This window comes from Dermacentor variabilis, chromosome 5, assembly GCF_050947875.1.
Source record: "Dermacentor variabilis isolate Ectoservices chromosome 5, ASM5094787v1, whole genome shotgun sequence".
Taxonomy (NCBI): domain Eukaryota; kingdom Metazoa; phylum Arthropoda; class Arachnida; order Ixodida; family Ixodidae; genus Dermacentor; species Dermacentor variabilis.
This window is the reverse complement of record NC_134572.1, coordinates 45,080,944-45,105,778: the sequence shown is the minus strand read 5'-3', so window position 1 is coordinate 45,105,778 and position 24,835 is coordinate 45,080,944. Positions and strand designations below refer to the sequence as shown.

The window sequence follows — 24,835 nt, the reverse complement described above, 5'->3', positions numbered from 1 at the left end:
GCGCGCCCCGACGATATTATCGCCCTTATTGGACTTATACGGAACCTCACGGCTTTCGGCGGCGGCAGAAATGCGCCTGGAGTGTCTATATAATTGCTATCGCAATAATTAAAAAAAGAAAAGCTACGTGCAGGTCTTGTGCCTGATGTCCCTGGTTTGGCTGTCACTTGTGCCGAGTTGGGCTGCTTCGTCGCATCGAAAACTGGCTGTCAGCACCATGAGAAGCCCGGGAGGCCGGACGTATCCGGGAGATCGTACATAGCGTATGACGGGACGGGTCGTCGAGTCAACTAACCTGCGTTGCAGCAGGTGCACGGGTTGACTCACTCGACCCGCTCGTTCGATTGGGAGCCCCGCGCGGTGTGAGACGGGAAGCAGCTCGCGGTTAATCGCGCTATGCCGCCGCCGAATTCGATCACGTTCGCGCTTCGGCTTCGTAGCAGGTGCATCCAGAGCGTTCCTCCTTTCTCGTATATGTGACTTCGCGCACATGATGATTGTTTCAAGCAACGTGCCAAATGCGGGAGTTCGAAGCCATTCTCGAGCCATTTCGTGCTGTCAACTGCACGGTCTCCGTGGTATCCCAAAACCTTTTGCTGCATTCATCGCGCCCGCAGCATCGATGCTGTTGCGTGTTCTGGATAAATCCCTGACAGTCATCGGCAAGGGCGTGTCCTGCGGATCGCTGTGCAGCGCGCCGCATCGCAGCCGCCGCGGGCCCGGGCGTAGGGCTGTAGCGCACTGGGGGCTTCTCGTCGGTGCGCGAGAGCGCGTGCGCGCAGGCAAGGGGCCCCGTTGCTGGGGCAACCTTCTCGTGCCCTTCAAAATCCCCGCTGCCCGCTGCGCTGTCGTCGCAACATCCTGACATCGCCCGAACGGCGTGACCTCGAAATTGATGGCGCCGGCGGCTGATCACGGCCTTTCTTTATTTCTTCGGACCCTGTGCGGGGTAGGGGCAATGGGAAGCCCGCCTGCTCTGGCGCTGCCGGGTTGACGGCTACTTCCATCTGCGGCGCCCTCCTTCGCCTTCGTCATCTGCGCCGAGATCTGCGGAACGCGTTAATTTGATTGCCTGGGGCCGGACCCCACGGTGGCGAGAGACTCCGCCGAGCGTGTGGCCTCGACCGAAGTTATGCACCACGTGGCGTATGTTATAGAGAGAACGGGTCCTCGCAATATTAATGGTATAGTGTTCTATAGTGGAGGATCTGTCTCTAAAGGCGCAGGTGGATAGTGGAGCTAAAAGGATGAGAAGAAAGTATAGAGAGAGATGGGGACACAGACAAACGGCGACGGCTGTTCACGATCACCGCACGCTATCACAGCACAGACTATGTGCAGCACAACGAACACTAATTCAGGCCACATCCGTGCACACTGTGCACAGTGTGCACACTGTAAACGGAAATAATTCCCAGGTGGGAGTATAATTATTGTCCTCTAGTGACCTCCGGTTGGGAGTTTATTATGCTCCGTATGATCTGAGTAGAATTTTTACTCCATGCGAGCGGAATTTTTGCGTGGAACCATGTGAGGTTTTTTTTTTTGTGTGTGTGTCTTATTTTTGTATTTTATTTTACACTGGACGGAGTTTGTTCGAGGTGCAACGGGAGTATAAAAACAGGTATCGCGTTAATTTTCGTGAAGATTTTTATATGCAGAGGCTATATACTGCTCAAATTTCGAAATATACACACAAGACCGCGTCAAATTCAACAAAACAAGTCAATGAAAGCACATAATTCATGACATACGTAAACGTTTGAGAAACGCCTAATGCAGAACTTTGAAAGACATCCAACGTACACGCTACACACAAGAAGCAACGCTGCCAGTATACATAGCCGCGATACTGGGTGCCTCGAAACTGCCTAGCGAGGAGCTGTACTGTTTTCAAAATTACGACTCACATGCTCGCTCATACGAGACCTGCCTCTCTGAAATTAACATAAGACCTTAATAAACACATTCAGAATAGTGAGAAAAGAAGTTAATGGCGTAATTTTTCAAAATTAGCATGCCATTCTGTGAGTGCTGAAGCGACTTCGCACACTGCCGGCGTTCGCGGCCAAAAAGTAGTGCGTTAGTTGCAGTAAGCAAGAAAAATGTAAGTGCGTGTGCTTCGTGGCAAAATTAACCTTGTGCGAAATAGTGGTAGCGTAGCAAGAATCTGTTACGTGTGAGCATGACCCGCAGCAGCCGACGTAACACCGAAAAGTGCGTAGTCATGCATGTTCTAGACCGCACTACTTGCTCAGCGACCAAGCAGTCTCTCTCGGTTGTGAAAAGGAGCTACATCGCTGATCTGTCGAGCGAATCCTCGCACTCGGTATCAGCAGGCGATAACAATTCGACCCAAATCACTCAGTAAGAAATTTTATTTACAGTACGCATACTTATGTCCTACCGTTTTTCTTGGGCGAGGATATCCATACACAGGTACATAAAAACAGTTGCTTGCACTCCGGTCCCTCTCACCATGGCAACGCAGCACCGCAAAGAACTTGGAGTATGCCATGCATGTGTGACTATATCACGGACGTCGTCGCTCGAACAGTGGTTGCTGTTGCCATTGCTACGCGGTCCTTTCAAACATTACACCGGACGTCGTCATCATGTACTCACAAGGACATAACAGCCGAATTTCACGTACGGAACAACGCAATCCATGGTCACGCAGCACGAAAACACAGAAATCTGTGCCGAAATCACGAGTCAATGAGCATATTCGAGGTGTACCTAAGCCTTTTGCCGCACTTGAAAACGTGGCTCTTGCATTCATCGCTGTCAGCAAAGTGATCACAGCTAACTACTTGAATCTAAGATACAGTTTTCTTCAGGCACGCCTACAACACTTTCTGGGAGGAAATACGGGAAACAAATTGAAGAGAAGCTGTCACGGAACGCCCTTCACAGACGTAAACAAACCGTCAGCCATGAGCATGTTCTGCCGACGATAAACGATCATTGCAAGGTCTCCCTCCTGACGTGCCTGGCGCTTTTAGCTGTCGCTGCGTGGAGTCGTGCGCAGAATACCGAATGGCGAGGCCGACTTGACCAACAAAGAAATCTATCGGATGGAAACGCGTGCTCTGGCATCGATAGAAGCTGCTGCGGCAGATATTTAGCTAAGCGTCGCGGTGAGCAGTTGTAGTTTAATGTCATTCTTTTGTCTTTGCGTAGCGATGTAGCAGTCGATACGGTTTCGCGTGCTGCATGCTGTGACACCGCCCGACAAGCCGTGATGGCACACTCAGGATGACATTAATGTGCCACACTGCGTCTGTCGTGCAGTTCGTTCTCTCAATTCACAGTCTTCCGGCTTTAATTGTGTCCCTGCCAGCTGGCGGCGGACATCGCTGCGGCGTTCAACACCGATTCCAGCGATGTAGCCGTGGTGGTCATATTCAGCCAAGTGCTTGGATCGAAGTCCCGCACTTTATACAGCAGCAAATACTTTTGCAACTCCACCACTGAGGTTATGCATCATCCATGACAATGACGCTGTCAAAAAAAAAATTGTTGCACGATCGCTGCTCCTCTGGTGTACGTCCTCCGGAACTCCGGCGTACGTGTCACGCTGTGCTAATGTATCCCTTAGCTTACCGATGCACACATCACGGCGATCGTAAATGTCGGTGCTATGAGCGGAAAGTTTTCAAGACGCCTACACGTTCGGGCCGATGCTAAAAGTGTTCTTGTTCACTGCTGACGATTTCGTGATCTGCGAGTTTGCTGCAGGGGGCTATAATGACCTGTTTTGGGGCTGTTGTCTTGAGATCCCCGCGCCCACGGCTGTGACGCTGGTTCGCAGGCAACGCCGGAACGCGGACTGCGTCGGCGTTTCCGGCGGCGGCGGCGCCCGACTCGAGGAGTCCTTCCGCCGACAATGCCGGCAACTGCGGTCGCCGGTCCTGGGACGGCCGGCCTCGCGGGACCGGCGCTAGGGCCCCGCCCCGGCTCGCCTCCCCGACCGCCGAACGACATCTCGCCTCCCTGCTGCAGCAGCTGCGCCGGGAACGGTGAGTGAGAACTTCGTTGACGGAGTGCTGACATGACACTTACGACTCTTCGTCGTTCGACTCTTGGTCTTCGTCCTAGACCTGGAAGCCCTAGAAACGATACGGGTAAGCTTCGGAGCCGCAGCCTAAATAATTTGCTGTTGTAGGTTTTCGACAAACGAGTTTCGGTTTGGCTTCTCTCTCGAGGGGTGACTATATGCTGCTACATCGGACGCGACCGAGCAAGCCGGAGCGAGTGCCGGAAGGCCGCGATGTCCTGCTCCCACGTGAACAACTTTTGCGTCATGACGTCGCGACGCTCGCGCGCGCACGCGCGCACGCACGCACGCACGCACGCACACACGCACGCCCGCACCTGAAAAACGGAACCGAAATTGGATTGTAGAAAAGCTATTTAGTACAAGGACAAGGAGAGAGGTTAGTGGAGAGGACAGAGAGATAGTAGGAAACTATACAATACAATGCAATATAACGACTAGGTCAGAGTGCATCCATGACAAGGCATGCTTCCTGCCCGATCGTCGCGCGCGGATTCCGAGAGGCCATAACTTCACTGGGAAATTTAGGCGTTATCTATAGCGTTTTCTGTTTTTCGGAAACTGTGGTTTAAAATTGTACACGTTTAATCTTATTAAGGCTGGCTAAGTTGTAAGTTGTAATGTAATGTGTTATTGTAATAATGTTAAGTAATACTCATAGCAACACTGGCAGTCTGACAGTTTTCCTTTGGCGGTTTTGCAACTCCATACTATCAGATCTCCTGCAACTCCGCACCGTCTTTTCTTGTACTAATTGACAGTGAATTAATGAATATAGAAAAATAGGTGCAATCAGTTGGTGCGGGACAGGGTGATTGGACATCGGAGGGAGAGGCCTTCTTCTTGCAGTGGGCATAAAACAGGCTGCTGTTGTTGCTGCTGCTGCTGATGGTGATGATGAATATATAATAAAATAAATTGGGACCGTTGTCCTTCCTAGATGCATATCACTAGTCGGAATGCGCAGGTTTTCACAATTACCAGAACTACAACCTGGCCCTGACGGAACAAATCTGACACTGTGCACACATGCGCTCGGAAACGACTATCTTGTTGTTGTTTTTGTCTTTTTTCTTTGTAAACTCCGCAGCCTCCCTTCTCGAATGTCTGAAAAAAAATATAGAAAAATATATCCGAGAAGCAGTAAACCTCTTGTGGCATGTGGCCCCACTTCCCGCTTCTTTAACGGCTTCTTTTCTGCCCTTTCTCGTTATCAACGCTTTCCTTTCCTCTTCACCGCGCTGCCTAACAAGTTGCATCTTTCATGCATTTTTTTCCCTCTTTATTATCTGGTGGAGCGGCTGCGGTCTACGCCCGCAAATCCCGCGGTCGAGTCTGCAGATCGCTGCCCGATTACTCTGTACGGGGCGCTCGACAACCGCCGCGTCGACTTCTGTAGCCGCAGTTTAACGAGTTTTATTTATTGCTTCCCTCGTGATAGCGAACGTACGTGTCTCGCGCTGCGGCCTATGCGTCGCCGCCTTCCTCCTCTCCGCCCTCTCTTTTCCCTTCTGCTTCAAGAAAAATTATCGTCCACTCCATTTGGCGGTGGTTTGTCTCTCCCGAAGCAACTGCGCAGCGATCTATTATAAGCTGCCGTTTAGGGCGATTTGCGATAAGCTTGTGTACGCACTTCTCGGAGTCCGTGTTCACACTATAACGCTATCGTACAGGCGCTAAGAGTGAACGAGTACTGCGCGGGAAAAAGAATGAAGAAGGACCGCGGAGGGACAGCTTCGGTGGAGGTTGAATGCCGCAAAAGGCGCACCCTAAAAAAGAATCGCAATTGTGCGTCCAACCTTGTCGTGGAACAGAGGCCCCTGTGCTTTGTGGCGGTGAAAAAGAAATGCGAATAATAATAATAATAATAATAATAATAATAATAATAATAATAATAATAATAATAATAATAATAATAATAAGAAATCACGTCATTGGACATTGACGATTTGCACTGCCGTTCAGGAATGCCTATTTGATTCAAGACGATTTCCTTGCTAAATCATTAGAACATTACCGTATCTAAGTGATATCGAAGCTCTCCTGGCGAAACCACTCGGACTTTGCTGAACATGGCTGCAGCTTGGTGCTTTCGTTGTCTTGTCGAGTGGCTCACACACAGGACGGTAATCGTACAAGGAATCAGGTTAAGTACATATTCATGTATACTACCCCTGGGATGTATATACTTGTACCTGGGTCTCTTCCCGGTGGAATCACACAATCAAACAACAAACGTCACATAAATAGCCTGACTGCAACGAACAGACACACACACCATTCAAGTGCACGATATACCTTTTATTAGAGCGAAGCTATTCTATGCCTTGCCGTTTTTGGCGCATTTTCTCGGTCGGTTTAATCCCAACCAAAGTTGGCCGCCATCCTAGAGAAAAGCCTTTTCTAACGAGGCTGATCCCGGAAATGGTGTAGTGAAAACTGGGCCCATCCCGAAGGCAGTGTAATGCGTGGTCGCGTGGATCACACGTCTTGCTGATTTGCCGCGCAGGCACATAATGTTATGCCGCAAAACGCGTTGCAGAAGATGAACATCAGGGTGTCTACCAACCGGGAAAACCGAGAAAACCGGGAATTCTCAGGGATTTTGAGTAGTCTGGAAAAAGTCAGGGAAAACTCAGGGAATTTGTGCCTCTATCAGAGAAAATTAGCTGTGATTTTATTGAAAGGGCCGCAAGTCCCGATAATGCAACTCGAGTAACAGACAGGAATCGTAATGAATCGTCTTTGACGGCCTGTCGTCTTCTGGAGGAGTTGCCAGTGCACAGTCGACGACCGACTTTCCGGTTTCCCGATAATTTGGACGGCTTCACGGCACCGCCACGTACCCCATACAGTCAATGTATCAGAACGTCTGAAATTTCGGATGCAAGAACTCTTCGCCGTCCCATTTCCCGGACGTTTTGCCGTGACCGAAGGTCCGAAACGGCCTTAATCAAAACCACCACGGCTGACATTTCGATTACCTCGCTGCCTCGAACCGGCGCTCTCGCACGCAGATCCGCTGGAAGCTGTAGCCACTACTGCGGCAACGCTAGGCCTAGCTGCTTTGACGTTCGCTATGAAGCTTCTTGCCGTTGGGTGCCGTGTTTTTTATTGAAAGAATTCGTTGCTGTCAGCAAATCCACAGACGCCGCCTTTTCGGTCTTCGCGATTGGCTTAGAAGCTTGGAAAGCACGGTGCGTTGCATAATGCCGGTTCCCGGAAGTCAGCTTCGCCTCCGTACAGAAATGTTACTTGGTGAAGCATACCCACGAGTGTTGCAGTGAAGCTTAACAAGCGTGGGGAGGGGCTATTGCCACGGGACACAGTATGTATTCTTAAATATACACGCGTGCACCTGGTATTTCCTGTCACAGTACGAGCACCGATATGCCTAATACGTGTACCGACAGGCCTTCAGAGCGTTTTCGAATATGTGCCTGTGACGGTTTAAGCCCTTAAGGGCAGTAAATGACATGCATTTATTTTTTCCGACTGGCCGATTTTTCAGACGTTTTCACGGGCCCTAGGGAGTTCGAAAAATCGGACGCAGACTGTGCAACTGACCAAGAAGATGCTTCAAATGGTCCGTGGGGCGAACGAGTGGCGGAAGGAGGGCAAGAACAGAAAGGACCTATGCGTTGATGAATCAACGGGAAAGGGAGTGTGCCGCCTGTTGCGTTTCGCCTGCGACACGTGGTTTTGCCGGCGCGACTGCGGAGGGGCGGCAGACATTTTGGCCCGATCGTCGTCACCGCAACGCTCATCGGCAGGTGTTTCCAGGCGCGACTGCGGCGATGCGACCGCAACGGATCACCCTCGCATTCCAGTCATTGTGCCAGAACCAGGCGATGCGAAAGCAGGGATCATCCCCTCATTACAGTCATTGTGCCCGACCGGCAGCGCTACAACAGGGTGCTACGAGATCGTGCTCGACATGGTGCTACGGCAGCGCTACAACAGGGTGCTACGAGATCGTGCTCGACATGGTGCTACGGCAGCGCTATGACAGGGTGCTACGAGATCGTGCTCGACATGGTGCTACGGCATCGCTACGACAGTGTGCGTCACCATTAGCCCATTGTACATTCACGTGCTCGTCTTTTGAGGGGTTCCTTCTTGCCCTCAACTGCGAGAGTATAAAAACAGCTGCCCCCGGACGCCAAAAGGAGGGCTCCGATTTCTTCTGTTGAGTAAAGTGCTCTCCCGTCTCTCTTCTTCGGTCAACCTGACCGCCAACTCTTTGCGATGTTAAAATAAACAAGTTGTTTCGTTGTTACCAGTCGACTCATGCTTTGCCGGGACCTTCGGATGCTTCCAGTTGTACCCCAGGCCGCCAGGCCAACGCTACCCTTGGGGCTTGCGACCCAGGTACAACCACGGGCGTCAGCGCCGAGTTCCCAACAGATCGTACCAGCGGTGCGATCCAAACATCTGGTGGCAGCGGTGGGATCGCCTCCGACTTCAAACAACTGTCTGCCAGCGGTGAGATCGCGACAACGGAGGCCAGCAGCGAAGAGATGCAGTTGACTGTATGCTGAGCAGCTCAACGACGATCCGGGAGCAGTGCAACGAGCCCTGTGTGACGACTGGTTGCCTGCAGCGGAACGACTGCGCTGGACTCTTGGCTGCGAGGTTTGGTGAGTGCGGGACTTTCTTCTTCTGAGCTTTGCCAGGCTTTTTGTTAGTGTCAGAAACAGAGCTGGTAATTGTGGTTGTCGTTGCTGCCGGGTTAGTTTGCGGCAAGACAATAGTAAGCAGTAGAGAAAGCAGCATTCAGAGCAGCCATGGATTTGAAGTCGTTGCGCAAACCGAAATTGTTGGAGCTTGCAAGAGAGTTGGGTCTGGATGTCTCAGACAAACTAAGAAAACCAGAACTGATAAAGGCTATTCTTGAGTTAGAGGCTGAGGATGACGAGCTGTCGGAATGCCTTGAGACCATTGAAGAGAGAGAGACTGCAAAAAGACAGGAGCGCGAACTTAAAGAGCAAAAAGAAAAAGAAGAGCGCGAACTTAAAGAACAGAAAGAAAAACAAGAGCGTGACCGTCAACACGCTTTGGAAATGAAGCGTCTTGAGGTAGAGATGGAACGCGCTCGTAATGGAAGTCAGGCACACGGTGCAGGAGAACGAGTATTGTTCAAAATGACTGACCTGATGCGGCCGTTTAAGCTTGGAGAGGACATTGGTTTGTTCCTGGTTAACTTTGAGCGAACGTGCGAGAAGCAGGGGTTCTCTCGGGAAACGTGGCCACAGCGCTTGCTCACTTTGTTACCCGGCGAGGCGGCCGACGTAGTCGCTCGCTTGGATAGAGAGGAGGCAGAGGATTTCGACACAGTGAAATCGAGTCTTCTAAAAAAGTACCGGCTGTCTGCGGAGGCGTTCCGTCGGAAGTTTCGGGAAAATGAGAAAGGCAGAAGTGAGTCATATACAGAGTTTGCGTATAGGCTTATGTCGAACATGCAGGAGTGGCTCAAAGAAGAGAAAGCGTTTGGTGACCACGATAAAGTTCTGCAGTGTTTCGGGCTAGAACAGTTTTATAGTCGGTTACCGGAGAACGTGCGATACTGGGTCTTGGATAGGCCAGACGTTTGTACGGTGGCTAAAGCCGCTGAGCTAGCCGAGGAGTTTGTGACGCGTCGGGCTCGCGGAGCTAAGGACGGTCAAAAGGGTGAATTTGGCTCGAAGTTTGAGAGGCCGAAGTTCACGCCCATGAGATTAAAAGGGGACACGCGTAGGGAGGATGCGAGTGAAAGCAGTCCGACCAAACGTAAAGAGACGGCGGCAGCCAAACGCAGGAAGCGGTTCGAGATGAGGCGAGCGCGCGTTTGTTATACGTGCCAGAAGCCGGGTCACTTTTCGGCGCAGTGTCCGGAAACAACACCAAAAGTTGTGTTTTTTTCAATAGGCAGCACTGACGAGAACATGAAGCTTCTCGAGCCTTACATGCGAGACCTCCTCGTGAACGGGAAAGAGTGCCGAGTGCTTCGCGATTCCGCAGCTACAATGGATGTAGTTCACCCGTCTTATGTAGAACCCCATATGTTCACGGGCGAGTGCGCATGGATCAAGCAAGCCGTGGAAGCTCATAGCGTGTGTCTGCCGGTAGCAAAAGTGCTTATTGAAGGACCTTTCGGAGCGCTTGAGACGGAGGCGGCAGTGTCATCTATGCTGCCACCCCAGTACCCGTACCTATTTTCAAACAGGTCCGATCACCTCCTGCGCGAGAAGGGGCTTTTGTTTGGTGAAGCTAGTGTTCAGGCCTTAACCAGATCGAAGGTTCGGGAGCTCGCTGCAAAGGCGGTAGTTGCGGGGCCGACGTTATCAAACAACGAAAAAGGGTCAGAGGCGCAGCAAGCTGATATTCCGAGCACGCCCGAACTGAATAAACTTGAGTCTGTAACGTTAAAGGCGCCAGATACTGGAGAGGAAACGCCCGACACGGGAAAGTTAGAAGAGCTATCTACTGATTTGCTCATCGCGCCTACGTCAGACGGACTTGATAGGTTGCTAAAAGTCAGCCGGTCGGCTTTGATAGCCGAGCAAAAAAAGGATGGTAGCCTAGAAAACATACGCTGCAATGTCAAAGAAGGTATCGCCAGGAAAACTGCGCGTTTTGTGGAAAGAGGTGGAGTCCTGTACCGGAAGTATCTAGACCGCAGAGGAGTGGAGTTCGATCAGCTGGTCGTGCCTCAATGCTATCGTCAGGATCTGTTGCGCTTGTCACACGGGGGTTCGTGGTCCGGACACCTAGGAGTTAAGAAAACTAAGGACCGTCTCTTGCAAGAGTACTATTGGCCAGGGTGTTTTCGGGACGCAGACCATTTCGTGAGGACATGTGACACTTGTCAGCGGGTGGGCAAACCAGGGGACAAATCGAGGGCGCCGTTGAAATTGGTACCTATCATTACGGAGCCTTTTAGACGGCTCGTTATTGATACTGTGGGACCTCTGCCGGTAACAGCCACGGGGTACAGACACATTTTGACTGTGATCTGCCCAGCGACAAAGTTCCCTGAAGCAGTGCCGCTTAAAGAACTCAGCTCAGTTGAGATAGTTAATGCACTACTGTCCATATTTGCGCGAGTTGGTTTCCCTGCGGAAATCCAATCCGATCAGGGCACAGTGTTTACTAGCGCTTTGACGACAACTTTTCTCGAAAGGTGTGGGGTAAAGCTGTTACACAGCTCAGTGTACCACCCACAGTCGAATTCCGTTGAGAAGCTCCACTCCGTCATGAAGCGCGTGTTGAGAGCGTTGTGTTTTGAACATCGAACTGACTGGGAGCTGTGTCTGCCTGGGGTGATGTTTGCTTTAAGGACCGCGCCGCATGCGGCTACGGGGTTTTCGCCAGCTGAACTGGTGTACGGTCGCTCGCTTCGATCTCCGCTTCGCATGCTTCGAGAATCGTGGGAAGGTAGGGGCGACGACCCAGTCGTGGTGGAGTACGTGCTTAAGCTCCTCGAACGCTTAAGAAGGGCACAGGAGTTGTCAGGTGAAGCAATGACAAAGGCCCAGCAGAGGGCCAAGGTTTATTATGATCGGACAGCCAGGGCCCGTCGTTTTGAGGTTGGCGATGAGGTCATGATATTGCGCACATCGCTAAACAACAAACTAGACGTGCAGTGGGAGGGCCCAGCACGAATTGTTCAGAAACTGTCGGACGTTAACTACGTGGTAAGTCTGCCAGGAAAGCGGAAAGCACAGCAAGTTTACCACTGTAATCTGCTCAAACCTTATAGACAAAGGGAAGCAGTGGTGTGCATGATGGTAAACGTTCCTGAAGAGCTTCCGGTCGAGCTTCCGGGACTAGGCTCAGTGACGAACAGGGAAGACACCGGTCAAGTCATTAGTGACCTTATCAGTAAAGCACCGCTGTCGCCCGAGCAGAAAACCGAACTACACCAGCTATTACAAGAGTTTCAAGGTCTGTTCTCTGAGAGGCCTGGTAGGACTTCTGTACTTACTCATGATATAGAACTTACCTCCACAGAGCCAGTACGATCCAAGGCGTATCGGGTGTCACCCCGCCAGAGCGATATTATGGAGGCTGAGGTAAAGAAAATGCTACAGCTCGGTGTTATTGAGGCAGGTGAGAGTGATTATACCTCCCCTTTGATTTTAGTTGAGGTACCGGGCAAGGAACCTCGTCCTTGCGTCGACTACCGCAGGCTTAATTCCATCACTAAGGATCAAATTTATCCGATCCCTAACATCGAGGAGCGCCTTGAGAAAGTTAGTAGCGCTCAGTTTATTTCCACCCTAGATCTTGTCAGGGGTTATTGGCAGGTTCCACTTACAGAAGAGGCTAGTAGGTATGCGGCGTTCATTTCACCAATGGGAACATTCCGTCCTAAAGTGTTGAGTTTTGGTTTGAAGAACGCGCCATACTGTTTTTCAAGCCTCATGGATAAAGTGTTGCGGGGACAGCAAGAATTCGCTTTACCGTATCTAGACGACGTAGCGATATTCTCCGCATCCTGGTCTGAGCATATGGCACACTTGCGGGCAGTGCTAACCCGCCTGCGCGAAGCGGGCTTGACAGTCAAGGCTCCTAAGTGCCAGTTAGCACAGGCCGAGGTTGTCTACCTCGGTCACGTGATTGGTCAGGGTCGTCGCCGCCCCTCTGAAATAAAAGTGGCCGCTGTGCGAGACTTTCCGCAACCGCGCACAAAGACCGATATTCGGTCGTTCTTAGGTGTCGCCGGCTACTATCAGAGGTACATCCCTAGGTACTCTGATATCGCGGCTCCCCTGACGGATGCTCTAAGAAAGACAGAGCCTCAAACAGTCGTCTGGGACGAGACAAAGGAAATAGCTTTTAGCGCCCTAAAGAGTGCCCTAACAAACCAGCCTGTGCTACGATCGCCAGACTATACAAAAGGGTTCATTGTTCAGTGCGATGCTAGTGAGCGAGGCATGGGCGTTGTACTGTGCCAACGGGAAAATGGAGAAGTAGAACACCCCGTCCTGTATGCTAGTCGTAAGCTGACCAGTCGTGAGCAGGCGTATAGCGCCACCGAGAAAGAGTGTGCATGTCTCGTGTGGGCCGTTCAGAAATTGTCATGCTATCTAGCCGGCTCGAGGTTTATCATTGAGACGGATCACTGCCCTCTCCAATGGCTGCAGACCATCTCTCCCAAAAATGGCCGCCTCCTGCGCTGGAGCCTCGCTTTACAACAATATTCCTTTGAGGTGCGTTACAAAAAGGGGAGTCTCAACGGTAACGCCGATGGCTTAAGTCGAAGCCCCTAACGTAGGAATCAGCCTCAAAATTGTTTGTTACTGATGTTTTTCTTCCTGAGGCAGAATTTTTTTAACATATTGCTTTTGTTTAGTGTTTCAAAGTGATGATATGCTTTCTAGTGCAATTTTTCAATTTGTGGACGCGTTCTGAGTGATGCTAGACTACTGTAAGGAACTAGGCAGTGGTATAAAAAGGGGAAAGAGCCTGGCAGGGCTTAGTGAGGGTTGTGCCGTGCTTGCTGACTGAGCGGTTGAGTTTCAGCGTAGTTCTAACGCTTGCCGGGAACGAGAACAAAAATGTGAACTCTCCCGAAGTCACTTTGCAGTGTCCCGTGCGAACCTGAACGAGAGAACGAGGCCTTCTCTGTGCGCTGCGCTCAAGAAACGTCGAGGGACGCCCGACTTCGGTTATGAGCATCATCGAGCGACATCCCTCCGGACAGCGGATGCAGTCCCCTGTCCATCGGGATCTCCTTCCCCCGGCGGGGCGGTCTGTTGCGTTTCGCCTGCGACACGTGGTTTTGCCGGCGCGACTGCGGAGGGGCGGCAGACATTTTGGCCCGATCGTCGTCACCGCAACGCTCATCGGCAGGTGTTTCCAGGCGCGACTGCGGCGATGCGACCGCAACGGATCACCCTCGCATTCCAGTCATTGTGCCAGAACCAGGCGATGCGAAAGCAGGGATCATCCCCTCATTACAGTCATTGTGCCCGACCGGCAGCGCTACAACAGGGTGCTACGAGATCGTGCTCGACATGGTGCTACGGCAGCGCTACAACAGGGTGCTACGAGATCGTGCTCGACATGGTGCTACGGCAGCGCTATGACAGGGTGCTACGAGATCGTGCTCGACATGGTGCTACGGCATCGCTACGACAGTGTGCGTCACCATTAGCCCATTGTACATTCACGTGCTCGTCTTTTGAGGGGTTCCTTCTTGCCCTCAACTGCGAGAGTATAAAAACAGCTGCCCCCGGACGCCAAAAGGAGGGCTCCGATTTCTTCTGTTGAGTAAAGTGCTCTCCCGTCTCTCTTCTTCGGTCAACCTGACCGCCAACTCTTTGCGATGTTAAAATAAACAAGTTGTTTCGTTGTTACCAGTCGACTCATGCTTTGCCGGGACCTTCGGATGCTTCCAGTTGTACCCCAGGCCGCCAGGCCAACGCTACCCTTGGGGCTTGCGACCCAGGTACAACCACGGGCGTCAGCGCCGAGTTCCCAACAGATCGTACCAGCGGTGCGATCCAAACACGCCGCTTCTTTCAAGGAGCTTGAGCTCAAAAAACAAAGTGTTGTCTGACGCCGAGATGAAGGTGTTCCTGATCCAGACCAAAATAAACTTCAAAGCGATGAAACGCAACACTGAGGTGTTGTGCGCGGGCTGAGAGTCTGTCAGGACAGTTGAGGTCGACACACCAGCGATTGAGAACCTCACTTCTGACAAAGTTCGGACCTCATACCAACGAGCTTGCTATCATTTGATAGAAATAGCTCATATTCGAAAATATTTGCTTCGGTACGCATCTCCTTTTTATTCGTATTTGAGAATGTACGACTAGATTTGCAATTTTTTTCGAATATATTTTATTTGCTGAGCATTTTACTAACCCCTCCCTTTTATTCTCTTTTTGAATAACATGGAACACTCCTCTTTAGTATTCAAATTGGATTAAGTCGTGCTTTAACATTTTTGTTCATATGCTTACTAGAGAGTGACAGCATCGGGCGATATTGTTTCAGCCTGTCTTGACATAACACATAGTTCTGCATCACTCAGGGAATTTGGAAATGTCAACGTGGTAGACACCCTGAACATGTTTTATAGCATTTAACACTTTCTGGAAAGTTTCTCTTCCAAAAGAACTCATGAGCCATTCTACTCTGTGAATGTGGATGAATAGCGAAGCTGTTTAGCAAACGACAAAGAGGTGACACAGAATTTTGAACAAAGTTACGAACACATTTATTGTCTTCATCGGTGGTCATCGTGGCGAAAGGTACGCGCACACATTTATTTTTATACATTCGCGTTCATTCGTGTTATGTTATTCGTGTTATGTTATGTTCATTCGTTATACACATTTGCTATATACATTCGTGTTATCACTTCGCGATATATTGAGGCAAATAATTTGAGATCGAAATCACTGCATTGACTGGCAGTGATCCAGTACCATCAGCGCCTTTGCACAGGGGGAGGGGCAGTATGGGAACGCTGGCATGATGGGCGCTGTCGGAGCCAGCTGTGGAGGAAGACGACGAAAGCGCGAGAATTGGCACGAGCGCGAGGGGCAGTATGGGAACGCTGGCGTGATGAGCGGCAACGAAACCAGCTGTGGAAGAAGACGGACGAAGACGAACACGCGAGAAGTGGCAGGAGCCATTGCTGATGATGATAGTTTTTGCTCGCACACATGAAAATTTCACGGAACCCTCGCCATAAGCAGCTTCGCTGTAACATGTGCTTTGGATCTGAATAGTTTACCCGCCGCGGCAGCTTGGTAACGTGGTAACCGGCAGCTTCGTAACCGGCGGTATATGGCCGTTGAGTTGCTGACCTTGAGGTCGTGGGTGCCATCCCGGCTGCGGCAGCCGCCTTTCTGTGGCTATGTATTAGATTTAGGTGCACGTTAAAGAATGCCAGGCGGTCAAAATTAACCCGGAGTCTTCCACTGCGGCGTGCCTCATAATGTGATCGTGTGTGTATATATATATATATATATATATATACTTCCACAAACACGACTCCTTTAAATAGAGGTGCGACTGATACAATATCGCGCTCGCTATTGTTACACGCTGCTTGGATATTTATCGCGGCCCAGCTTATTTAGGGAAAGCACGTGTCGATCTGTGCATGCACCCCACCCGCGGTGAGCCGCGTGTACGAGCTGTTTCGCGCCTGGAGGAGCCAGAAGGGCTCCTCCACTCGCACGAAACGCGTCGGGGCGCCTGAGAACAGCCGGGCAGAGAGCGCGAGATGGTGTTCTCCGATATTGTGCGTGCGTTTGCGTTCGTGTACGGCGATGGCGGCGCCGCGCGCAGTGGCGCCCGTTCCACTTCGCCGACCTGCCGCAGCACACGAGATCGCCCCGCTGCCGCATCCTGGCGACTGCTTGCCTCGCTTGCGATGCGCGGGAGTGCGTCTCGCTGCGAAGACGCCCGAGAGCTGCGGCGATGGTGCGGCAACGCGGCGTCGCCTATTATACGCACGCGGTTGGACACTCTCGCACGTGACCCGACGCGCCCGCCGTTTTCTTCGGCCGCGCTCGTGTCGCGGAACGTGCGTGTCGTGTTCCAGATCTGCTCGTATGGCATACAGAGATTCGCAGCCGCGCGATTCGCTCGATCGCAAATGACACCCAAGTCGGGACGACGGACAAAGTGCTGTGTTGCGAGCCAGATGAAAACCAGATAGGAAAGGACGATCGTCGTATGTGTACGTAGGAAAGACAGTTCAGCGTACTATGCCGCTGATCTGATATGCGTATACTTATAGTGTGAAAGCGGCCCGCTACATTGAGGTTGATGTGCATGGAAGAAATTGCGAGCGCAGAGTCGAGTTTCGTTTTTTTTCCCTTGTGCCAACACTAATGACTTTCGAAGAACACATTGGAGTCGTGAGTAGCGAACTAAATAAGATAACTTGTTTTGACCTGCTCTTCTAATCGTTACGACCTGCCCGAACCCTCTAGGAAAGTCTGCTTTAGGCTGTACTTTCTCAATAGACCTGCTCGCCTCATTGGCCGGCTAATTGCAAGACATATAAAACAGAGCAGTGCCATTTTACGGCGTCATGCCGGGGAAAGCACCGTTCCTACTTTTTCTTGCCATTGCAGGGTCAGCTGGAAGACTCGCTTATAAGAGCGCATACGCGTTGTATTATAGTTCTAGCGTAAATATAGGCTTCGTGCGTCTTTAGACTTGCGTCTCACACTTATGCGCCTCTGGGAGTGGTGGTGTGTAGCCTCCTCGCCTCTTCCAGCAGATAGAAGGCTTGTCGCGTTGTGGTCGTAGTGGTGGCGTGGTGATTGTTGTTTTTGTAGATGATCTCGCACGTTTTTACTTCGAAGCTGTATATGGCTAGCCGATTCGTATTCTTCCGTCCGTACGTCTGTCGCCTGTACGCCGAAAACTCCTCCCGCGCGACCAAATACGCATGCGCGAAGAAAAAGAAAGAGAGAGAGGTGCGCGCGATTGGCTGCGCCAGTAGAGACGTCGTTGCTCTCCGTCGCTGCTCTCCGTCGTAGCGGAGTGCGCGCGCAGCAGTTTCTCTCCGGTTCTGAAATGGGTAGGCCACGCGTCATACGTACTCCTGAAGAACAGGCAGCTTTCGATCAGCAACGCCGCGAGCAGAACCGGGAACGAGCTCGTCTATGCCGTGCCGATGCTGCAGCCGGGGCACAAGAACAGGCTCGGCAGCCGAGCGCAAGCAGCAACTGTGTACCGAAGATCCGGCAGCCTACCAAGCCGTCGTTTAATGAACCGTCGGGATTAACTCAGTAACACCGGGGCCGCACTTTTCAGCTTCGCTAGTTAACCATCTGTATGGGGTGTATGGGCGGTGATTTTTTTTCTTTTAGTGCGGTGGCAGGAGGGCACTACGTCACTTGGCACTTGATGGTGCCAGGAAGAGGAGAGGGGGAGAAGGGGGGGGCGCAGGGAGAAATATTTGTGGGGTCGGCCGGGGAGTCGGCCGCCCGCCTTTAGAGCCGCCCCTGGTGTTGGTGATGCATGTTGCCACATGCGCTGCTTGTGGTGATGCTGCTACATATGTTGCTACAACCTCGGACAGTCCATTTTGCGTGGCATTGTTTCACAAATTTCTCCGATTTCTTACTAGATTTAATTTCTTTATAATTTCACCCGGCGTGTCCTCTCTACTTTCCTCTCGCCTTGTCTTAGCAACTGCAGAATGTCTAAATACGTGCTAGAAGGCACCCGTCATGCGCTCAGCTTTGCATCTGCGACATTGCCTTCTGAACTTCACGGTGCGGACGAAATTTCGGTCACAGCTGTCGCTGTTCGCTGAAGCCCCGTTGGCGCCGTACGACGGGCGCGCACGGTGCCATGGATATCCTTCTGAGATCCGAAGGCCGCTCGAAGGCGTATTCACCTTGCAGTGATGGTTCTTATTACTCACTGATATGTTACAAGCGTGGAAAACCAACTCTTTGTGTAAATATCCCGGTTAGATGCCAGAAGCAGGACCTCCATGTATGTAAACAAAATGACCTTCTCATTTTGGTATGGACGGCAAAAACTGCTTTTGTTTGTACGTACCGATAGAGGCAGATGCAGCATCGTGAGGTGGGTTGCAATGTTTGTGCTGCATCCCGGATGTTCATGTGATTTCGGGATATTCGAAACACACTTCGTGTTTGCTTTTCGTCCTCAGTAACGCTTCAGCGGCGTAATTCAAATGTATATCAGTTTTATCGAAAGCTGGCGCAAGAAAGCAACCAAACCACTTCCATACACTTCCGCTGGCACCTGACTTGATACTTGGTATGAATATATTGAGTTTTAGTTGCTGAATTAACTCTGAAAAGTATAGAAGCCAGTCTGCGATGTAAGGTTGCTAATACCAGGCGTTTGGCGGCACCACATTTTTAAAAGTTGCCTGTGGCAGATAGAGCAATTCAAAACCTTGAGCTAGATTGCTTGATGAGGTACTCATTACCTCTTCGAGAAATCAAAATGCTCAATTGAATAATTAACAAAGTCACACAAATTAAATTCTAATTAATTACATTACTGCACATATTTCAACTCACGAATTGTAGCCAGTGAGCTCGAAAGGCATATCCATTTATAGCGAATTCTCAGGAGTACACCAGTTTCGAAATATCAATTCTCAATGTGCACGTGCGACGAAATGCATTGGCGTTCCACTTACTTTTGAGCGTTAATTCAGAGAACAGGGTTTTCCTAAAAAAAAGTAAGTGGAGCAACCGTACATTTTTACCGCAAGTTTGATGGCGCATATCTCGAAACCGGTGAGATCTTCAGAATTTGTTCCAAGGCGATAGATATGTCTTGCAACCCCACTAGGTACAATTCGTAGATAGAAATGCGTGCTGTGGCGTAATTAGTTGCAGAATAATTGGTTTAATTATGTCGTTTATTCAGTTGACCACTTTGATTTTTCGCACATGTAATGACCACCTCATCGGGTAATCTAGCTGAAGGTTTAGATTTGTGCTATTTGTCACAGGTGATTCTTAAAATTAAGGAAACGCTTCCTTTTTTTTTTTTAAATCTCACCAGTGGAGTGTTACGTTGCACTATGCATGAATGGACGGAGAAAAATGTGTGACGGCTTCCTGCAAGGCCGCCGGTTAGCTTTTTATTTCTCGTCCGCCACATTGCATGCTGCTTGCACGGCTGCGCCGCGTTGACCGGTGGGCGTACATGCGTAAGGAGGTCGTCACGCGCATTGCTATCGACGACGCTTGCACGCATGCATAGCAGTGTCGCCACTGCGACGCGCGCCTTCGCGTCGGCGCCGTCTACACCGCATCCGAGTCGCGTAGCGTCGCCGCACATCCGGACAGCTCACGGTGCGAACACGCGCTGTACTTGAATGCCTGCATGTGAGGCCGAGGGGTAAATAGGAACAGTCACGAAGAAGAGAAGTTTTTCCTCGACCATGCTCCGCGATAGTGTATCGCAGCGTATAGCATTGGGGGGGGGGGGGGGGGGGGGGTAAACATCCTGCTTATAGTTATGCAGATCCCACGTACCGTGGGAATCGAAGTTGCGCGAAGCATTTTGCGGGTAGCTGGCTACGGCGTCGACGCTGCGGTGGTTTGCCTCGACCAACTCTTTGATTCTGTCGATGAGTTCGAGGAGGCGATGGTTGTGGACACCAACCGGGCGTGCCGAGGGTGAGAAAGGGCGTGGGCTTGCCTATAGCTGCTCGACCATTGCGAACATATTCCTCGTCCTTTGCGCCCAGTAGTACTATAGTAATACAACATCCTCGAGCTGCTCAAGTAAACCCTTGAGGGAAGCAAAGTCTCATTTGACGGACTTTTCGACGAGGCTGCGGACCTCCGAGTCTGTGTAATGACGCTGCCATGCTGGAGTTCGGCGCTCAGTTGTCGTACTCAGACTCCACGTGCAGCACGAAAGAGCAGCAGTACTCGATGCTTGATTAAAAGGCCTGGTAAATACTATAAAGGCCGTGAAAATCCGGTGCGTGCATGGGGAGGAACGAGAAGGCGGCGCGTTGCTGTCCCTTGATCGCAAAGCGACGCTCGTGGGAAACTTGCTTTGAATCGCGGTTCGTATAAGGAGGAAACCACCGCACAGTGTCCCACAGCCGAGATGCCAGAATCTTTTTGCATGCCGCCTGGCTCGAAACATGATTGGCCAGTTTGTGAAACTGCGAGCTCCCACATTTACTGCTGCTTTGTCCGCTGTTTGATTCCCACGTAGCCTATGTCTTCTTTTATTTTATTTTATTTTTTTAAATGTGTGAAGTGGGTATTATTTTAGCTGAACGAGTACTGCCCGCTCGTATTGTTTCGCTTCGTGGATGGCTGCAGGGATGTCACAGAACGCAGCCGTGTTCCATCGGTGTTGTTACCGCGCTACACCGATCGATCGATCTATCAGTGGATTGACTTATCGTTCGATCGAAACATAAAGCTATCGGCTGGCTAGCTGCCTGTATAAGGAGTACCCTAAGCGCAGGCTTCCGGATTAAGTTGCGCCTCCTCTGGCGCCATCAATGTCCCACGAAATGTTGGCATACACAGCTACAATCATACGAAGCAAACGAACAGCGAAGCCGGAAAAAAACGTAGGGAAGACTAACTGTTGTACACTTTTGAAACGTATAAATAATAAGAAAAAAGGGAGTGAAAGTGAACGAAAAGACAACTTCATGTGGTTGTAACTAAGAAAGGAGCCTCTCAGTTCAGGTTATTTCTTCCGATGTTGGCACATAGGCGTTTCTTGCGTTCAGCTCCATCGCAGCGCTGCCGCAACACTGCGCATGGTGTCGAACCTGCGACCGCGCACGTACCCGAGGCAGGAGAACGCACAGGCAACACGGTTTGTGCAGCTGCGAATACTCCGACACGCCGTACGCCGCCGCGCCCGTCATTGCCACCGCATTACACTTGTATACAGCTAATGCACACAGCTGCGCTTTGCTGCCTACTGCAGAAGTCGCGAGGCTGAGCGCCATATTACTATACAGCTCGCCATGACTGAGCGGCCGCCAGGTGTTTGCCGCGCGGCGCCTATACGTGTAAACGGTTGGGACTCGTTTTCTCTCGGCCTGTGTACGCCTGCATCAACGCTCTCAATTTAATATTCGCGCGCACGCACGCACTCGGATGATGCATGCGCTTCGCCTGCGGCGCTGCGTGTGTGTACGCGCGATATATGCGACTTGAGCGCGTGCACACGCAGCCTTTGCAGCGCTCGAATGGCCACTCCCGCCGCATAAGCGTTGCCGGGGAGAGATGAATGATTGTACGCGTGCGGCGTTGGTCGGCGCTCGGCTTTCTATATCGGGGCGGTGCGGCGCAAATTGCGAGGCCCGGGATGTTCCTCCCTCGACCGTCCCGCTTCTCTGTAAGCGAGGCACACTGCGTGGTGTTTACAGCGCTGGTTTCCTTTACCACGCCGTACGTATATATCCGCGGAATCATCGCGAGATGTCACGCTGAGAGCGAGAGAGTGGGGCCGGTTTATCGGCCAGTTTTCGGCGACTTCGGTCAATTGATTGCCAATTTGTACGGATCCTTCAATGTGGCGAGAAACAACAGGATTCTTAAATCCAATGTGTACATGTAATTGAGCACGGACACACACACACACACACACACACACACACACACACACACACACACACACACACACACACACACACACACACACACACACACACACACACACACACACGCGCGCGCGCGCGCGCGCGCGCACACACACACACACACACACACACACACACACACACACACACACACACACACACACACACACACACACACACACACACACACACACACACACACACACACACACACACATACACACGCACACGCCCGCGTATGCGCGCGGCAGCACTTGTGCCACAGGTTATATATATATCGTCAGAATGAGTGGATACTCGGTCACACTAGCTCACCAATATTTTTGCGCTCTGTGTACTAACTCTCAGCCATATTCACTCACACTCGTCGTAACTACCTGGTGAGAAAATTGGGCTATGATGAATAAACACTGTTCCTACTTTCGCTTTGATGCACAAATGGGCACACAAATCTGTGCTTTCTGAACAAGCACGCTCGCTCACCAAGGCGCTGTACTCCTTTTCCGTGCAGTGCAGCTTTCTTGCGCAAGCTTCGTCTCTAAGTAAGTTTTACTCGGCTCAATATTCTGTGTAGGAGCTGTTAACGCTTACGACTGGAATGTGCTAAAAAACAGTGACACGCACGTCGACCGCCAGCCGAACGCAGTTCTTCGCATGGCCATGGACGGAGTGTTCACTGTTTTCTCTCTTTATAGGCAGACCGGGTTCCTATATAAATATAGGCGTGAACTCTCCGCCCCGCGCCGAGTGGAGCCGGACGAATCGGGAAGCCGGCTTGCAGCACGATGTGACGGCTACTGGGAATAGACGGGGTTTAAGGCAGTGCGCACTACAGTGCAGTATATATATAGGAGTGCAGAGAGAAGGCGCGCGAAGGGAAGGGCGTAAAGTGTCGGCCTAAACGGGGCACTTCGTAGACTTCACCAACGTGCAAGCGGGCATTCGATCGCAGATGTTGTGTGTGTGTGTGTGTGTGTGTGTGCGTGTGCGTGCGTGCGTGCGTGCGTGAGAGACAGACAGAGAGAGAGAGAGACTTGGTGCGTCGCTTGGCACGATGTTCCAGCTAGGTTCTGGGAGATACTATACACGTTTAACTTACAACATAATCTATGTGACTAGCTGCCATTACTTGTCCGAAAGTGACAATCTCTAAAGGCCGCACTTCGCTTTCTGGGCTCCTCGAGCTTAAAGACGCGGGACATTTTCAGCCCGTGGTTAAAAGGATCCTGAACCACCCGTCGCGCTTGGTGAACAGACGCACGTAATCCGCTGATAGCATGCGCTGCTGTGAACATCTCAGCCGAGTTTTGCAGTTCGTGCGCGACGCGTGGAGCGCTCGCAAGTGGAGCGCGAAGTCACCTTTCTCTCAAACGCTCTCTGTTCAACAGAAGCCTGCTCCTCACTCTTTTCTGGATGCTTCGTTTCGTGATATGGCGGATTCCTATACGCGGCTGCCATTGCCCAATAGCTGACGTCTGTGAAAAAGTGTATTGGGATCAATGCGCTTCCTTATATATTGTTCCTGTGTATATATATTGACGAAGTTTTAGCAAATTGGACTCAGTCTGGTTAACCTCCATGTCTTTCGTCCCCCCACCCCCCTGTCTCTATAGACGAAGTTTAATAAACAAGCCGAAGTAAGCGAAAATCTGCCTTTAAATTTCGCTAATAATTACCTGAAGCAGCCGATTGTCGTGCGCTCTCGCTTGGCCGCGGCAAAACTTGGATGTGGCTACTTGTCCGTCCGTCAAGCTGGTGAAGTACAAAGCCACCGCGCACCACGTAACACGTATGGTCAAATTGGTGCGTATGAGCGCGCGAACACGCACTCAAGCCCTGTCGTGTACAATGCAGACGCTGCTGCGCATACGCACTGCGTTTGCATGCATGGAGCTGCGGCCTGCTGTACGTAGCGTAGATACCGCGGCCGCGTTTGGTTTACGTTTGACGCGTCGTGTAGGCGCCAAATTCGGAAGTGGTGGCGTCTACGTTAACATCCAAAATTGAGTTCGCACTGCGCGCCACGGTAATGGTTCAGTAGACGGAGTTTTGTGGGCACGCCTCGCTCCTCCGTAGCCTTAACAGTGCAAGTGATTTAACAACAACAACAACAACAACAACAACAACAACAACAACAACAACAACAACAACAACAACAACAACAACAACAACAACAACAACAACAACAACAACAATAATAATAATTTTATTGCCAGGTAAACATACATTGTAATAGCCAGCCTCAGGCACGTACCCAGGATTTTTTTTCGGGGGGGGGGGCAACCCAAGGTAATTTTTCTATGCAAATGGGGGGGGGGGTACCTTTACTAGTACAAATGCTCATAACGCTCGCCATTCGCCATAAAGACGCGTAAGCCCGCAAAAGAGAAATTAAATAAGGTGTATCTCACAGGTACGCCTGTGAGCTACACCTCTCATTTACTAGGCCAACAAGGAACCACATCAAATGGACTTGCGCAGGAAAGAAGCGCAGGAAGAACACTGCCAAGAACAATTAAAAAAGCGAAAGTGCAAAATAAATATTTCTATGGTAGCATATAACTTAAAAAAAAACAGCTATTGTCGACCAAGACATGCGGCCCACGCGGGGTTGTGTTACTCCGCCAGCCACTCACAGAAGCAAACAAAATCGTCGTCATTCGGTGCTTTCAAAATGGCGGCGTACATTATAC

At 51.0% G+C, this 24,835-nt stretch overlaps 1 protein-coding gene across 3 annotated transcripts in view; it reads left to right on the top strand.

The window, feature by feature from the left end:
* LOC142582503 (uncharacterized) overlaps positions 1 to 24,835 on the top strand; it is a 165,155-nt gene that overhangs the window by 12,621 nt on the left and 127,699 nt on the right. For all 3 annotated transcript variants that reach the window (XM_075692308.1, XM_075692307.1, XM_075692306.1), the window contains exon 3: positions 3,815 to 4,022. In XM_075692308.1, coding sequence (XP_075548423.1) covers positions 3,815 to 4,022 — 208 coding nt within the window. The remainder of the gene's footprint in view (positions 1 to 3,814; positions 4,023 to 24,835) is intronic.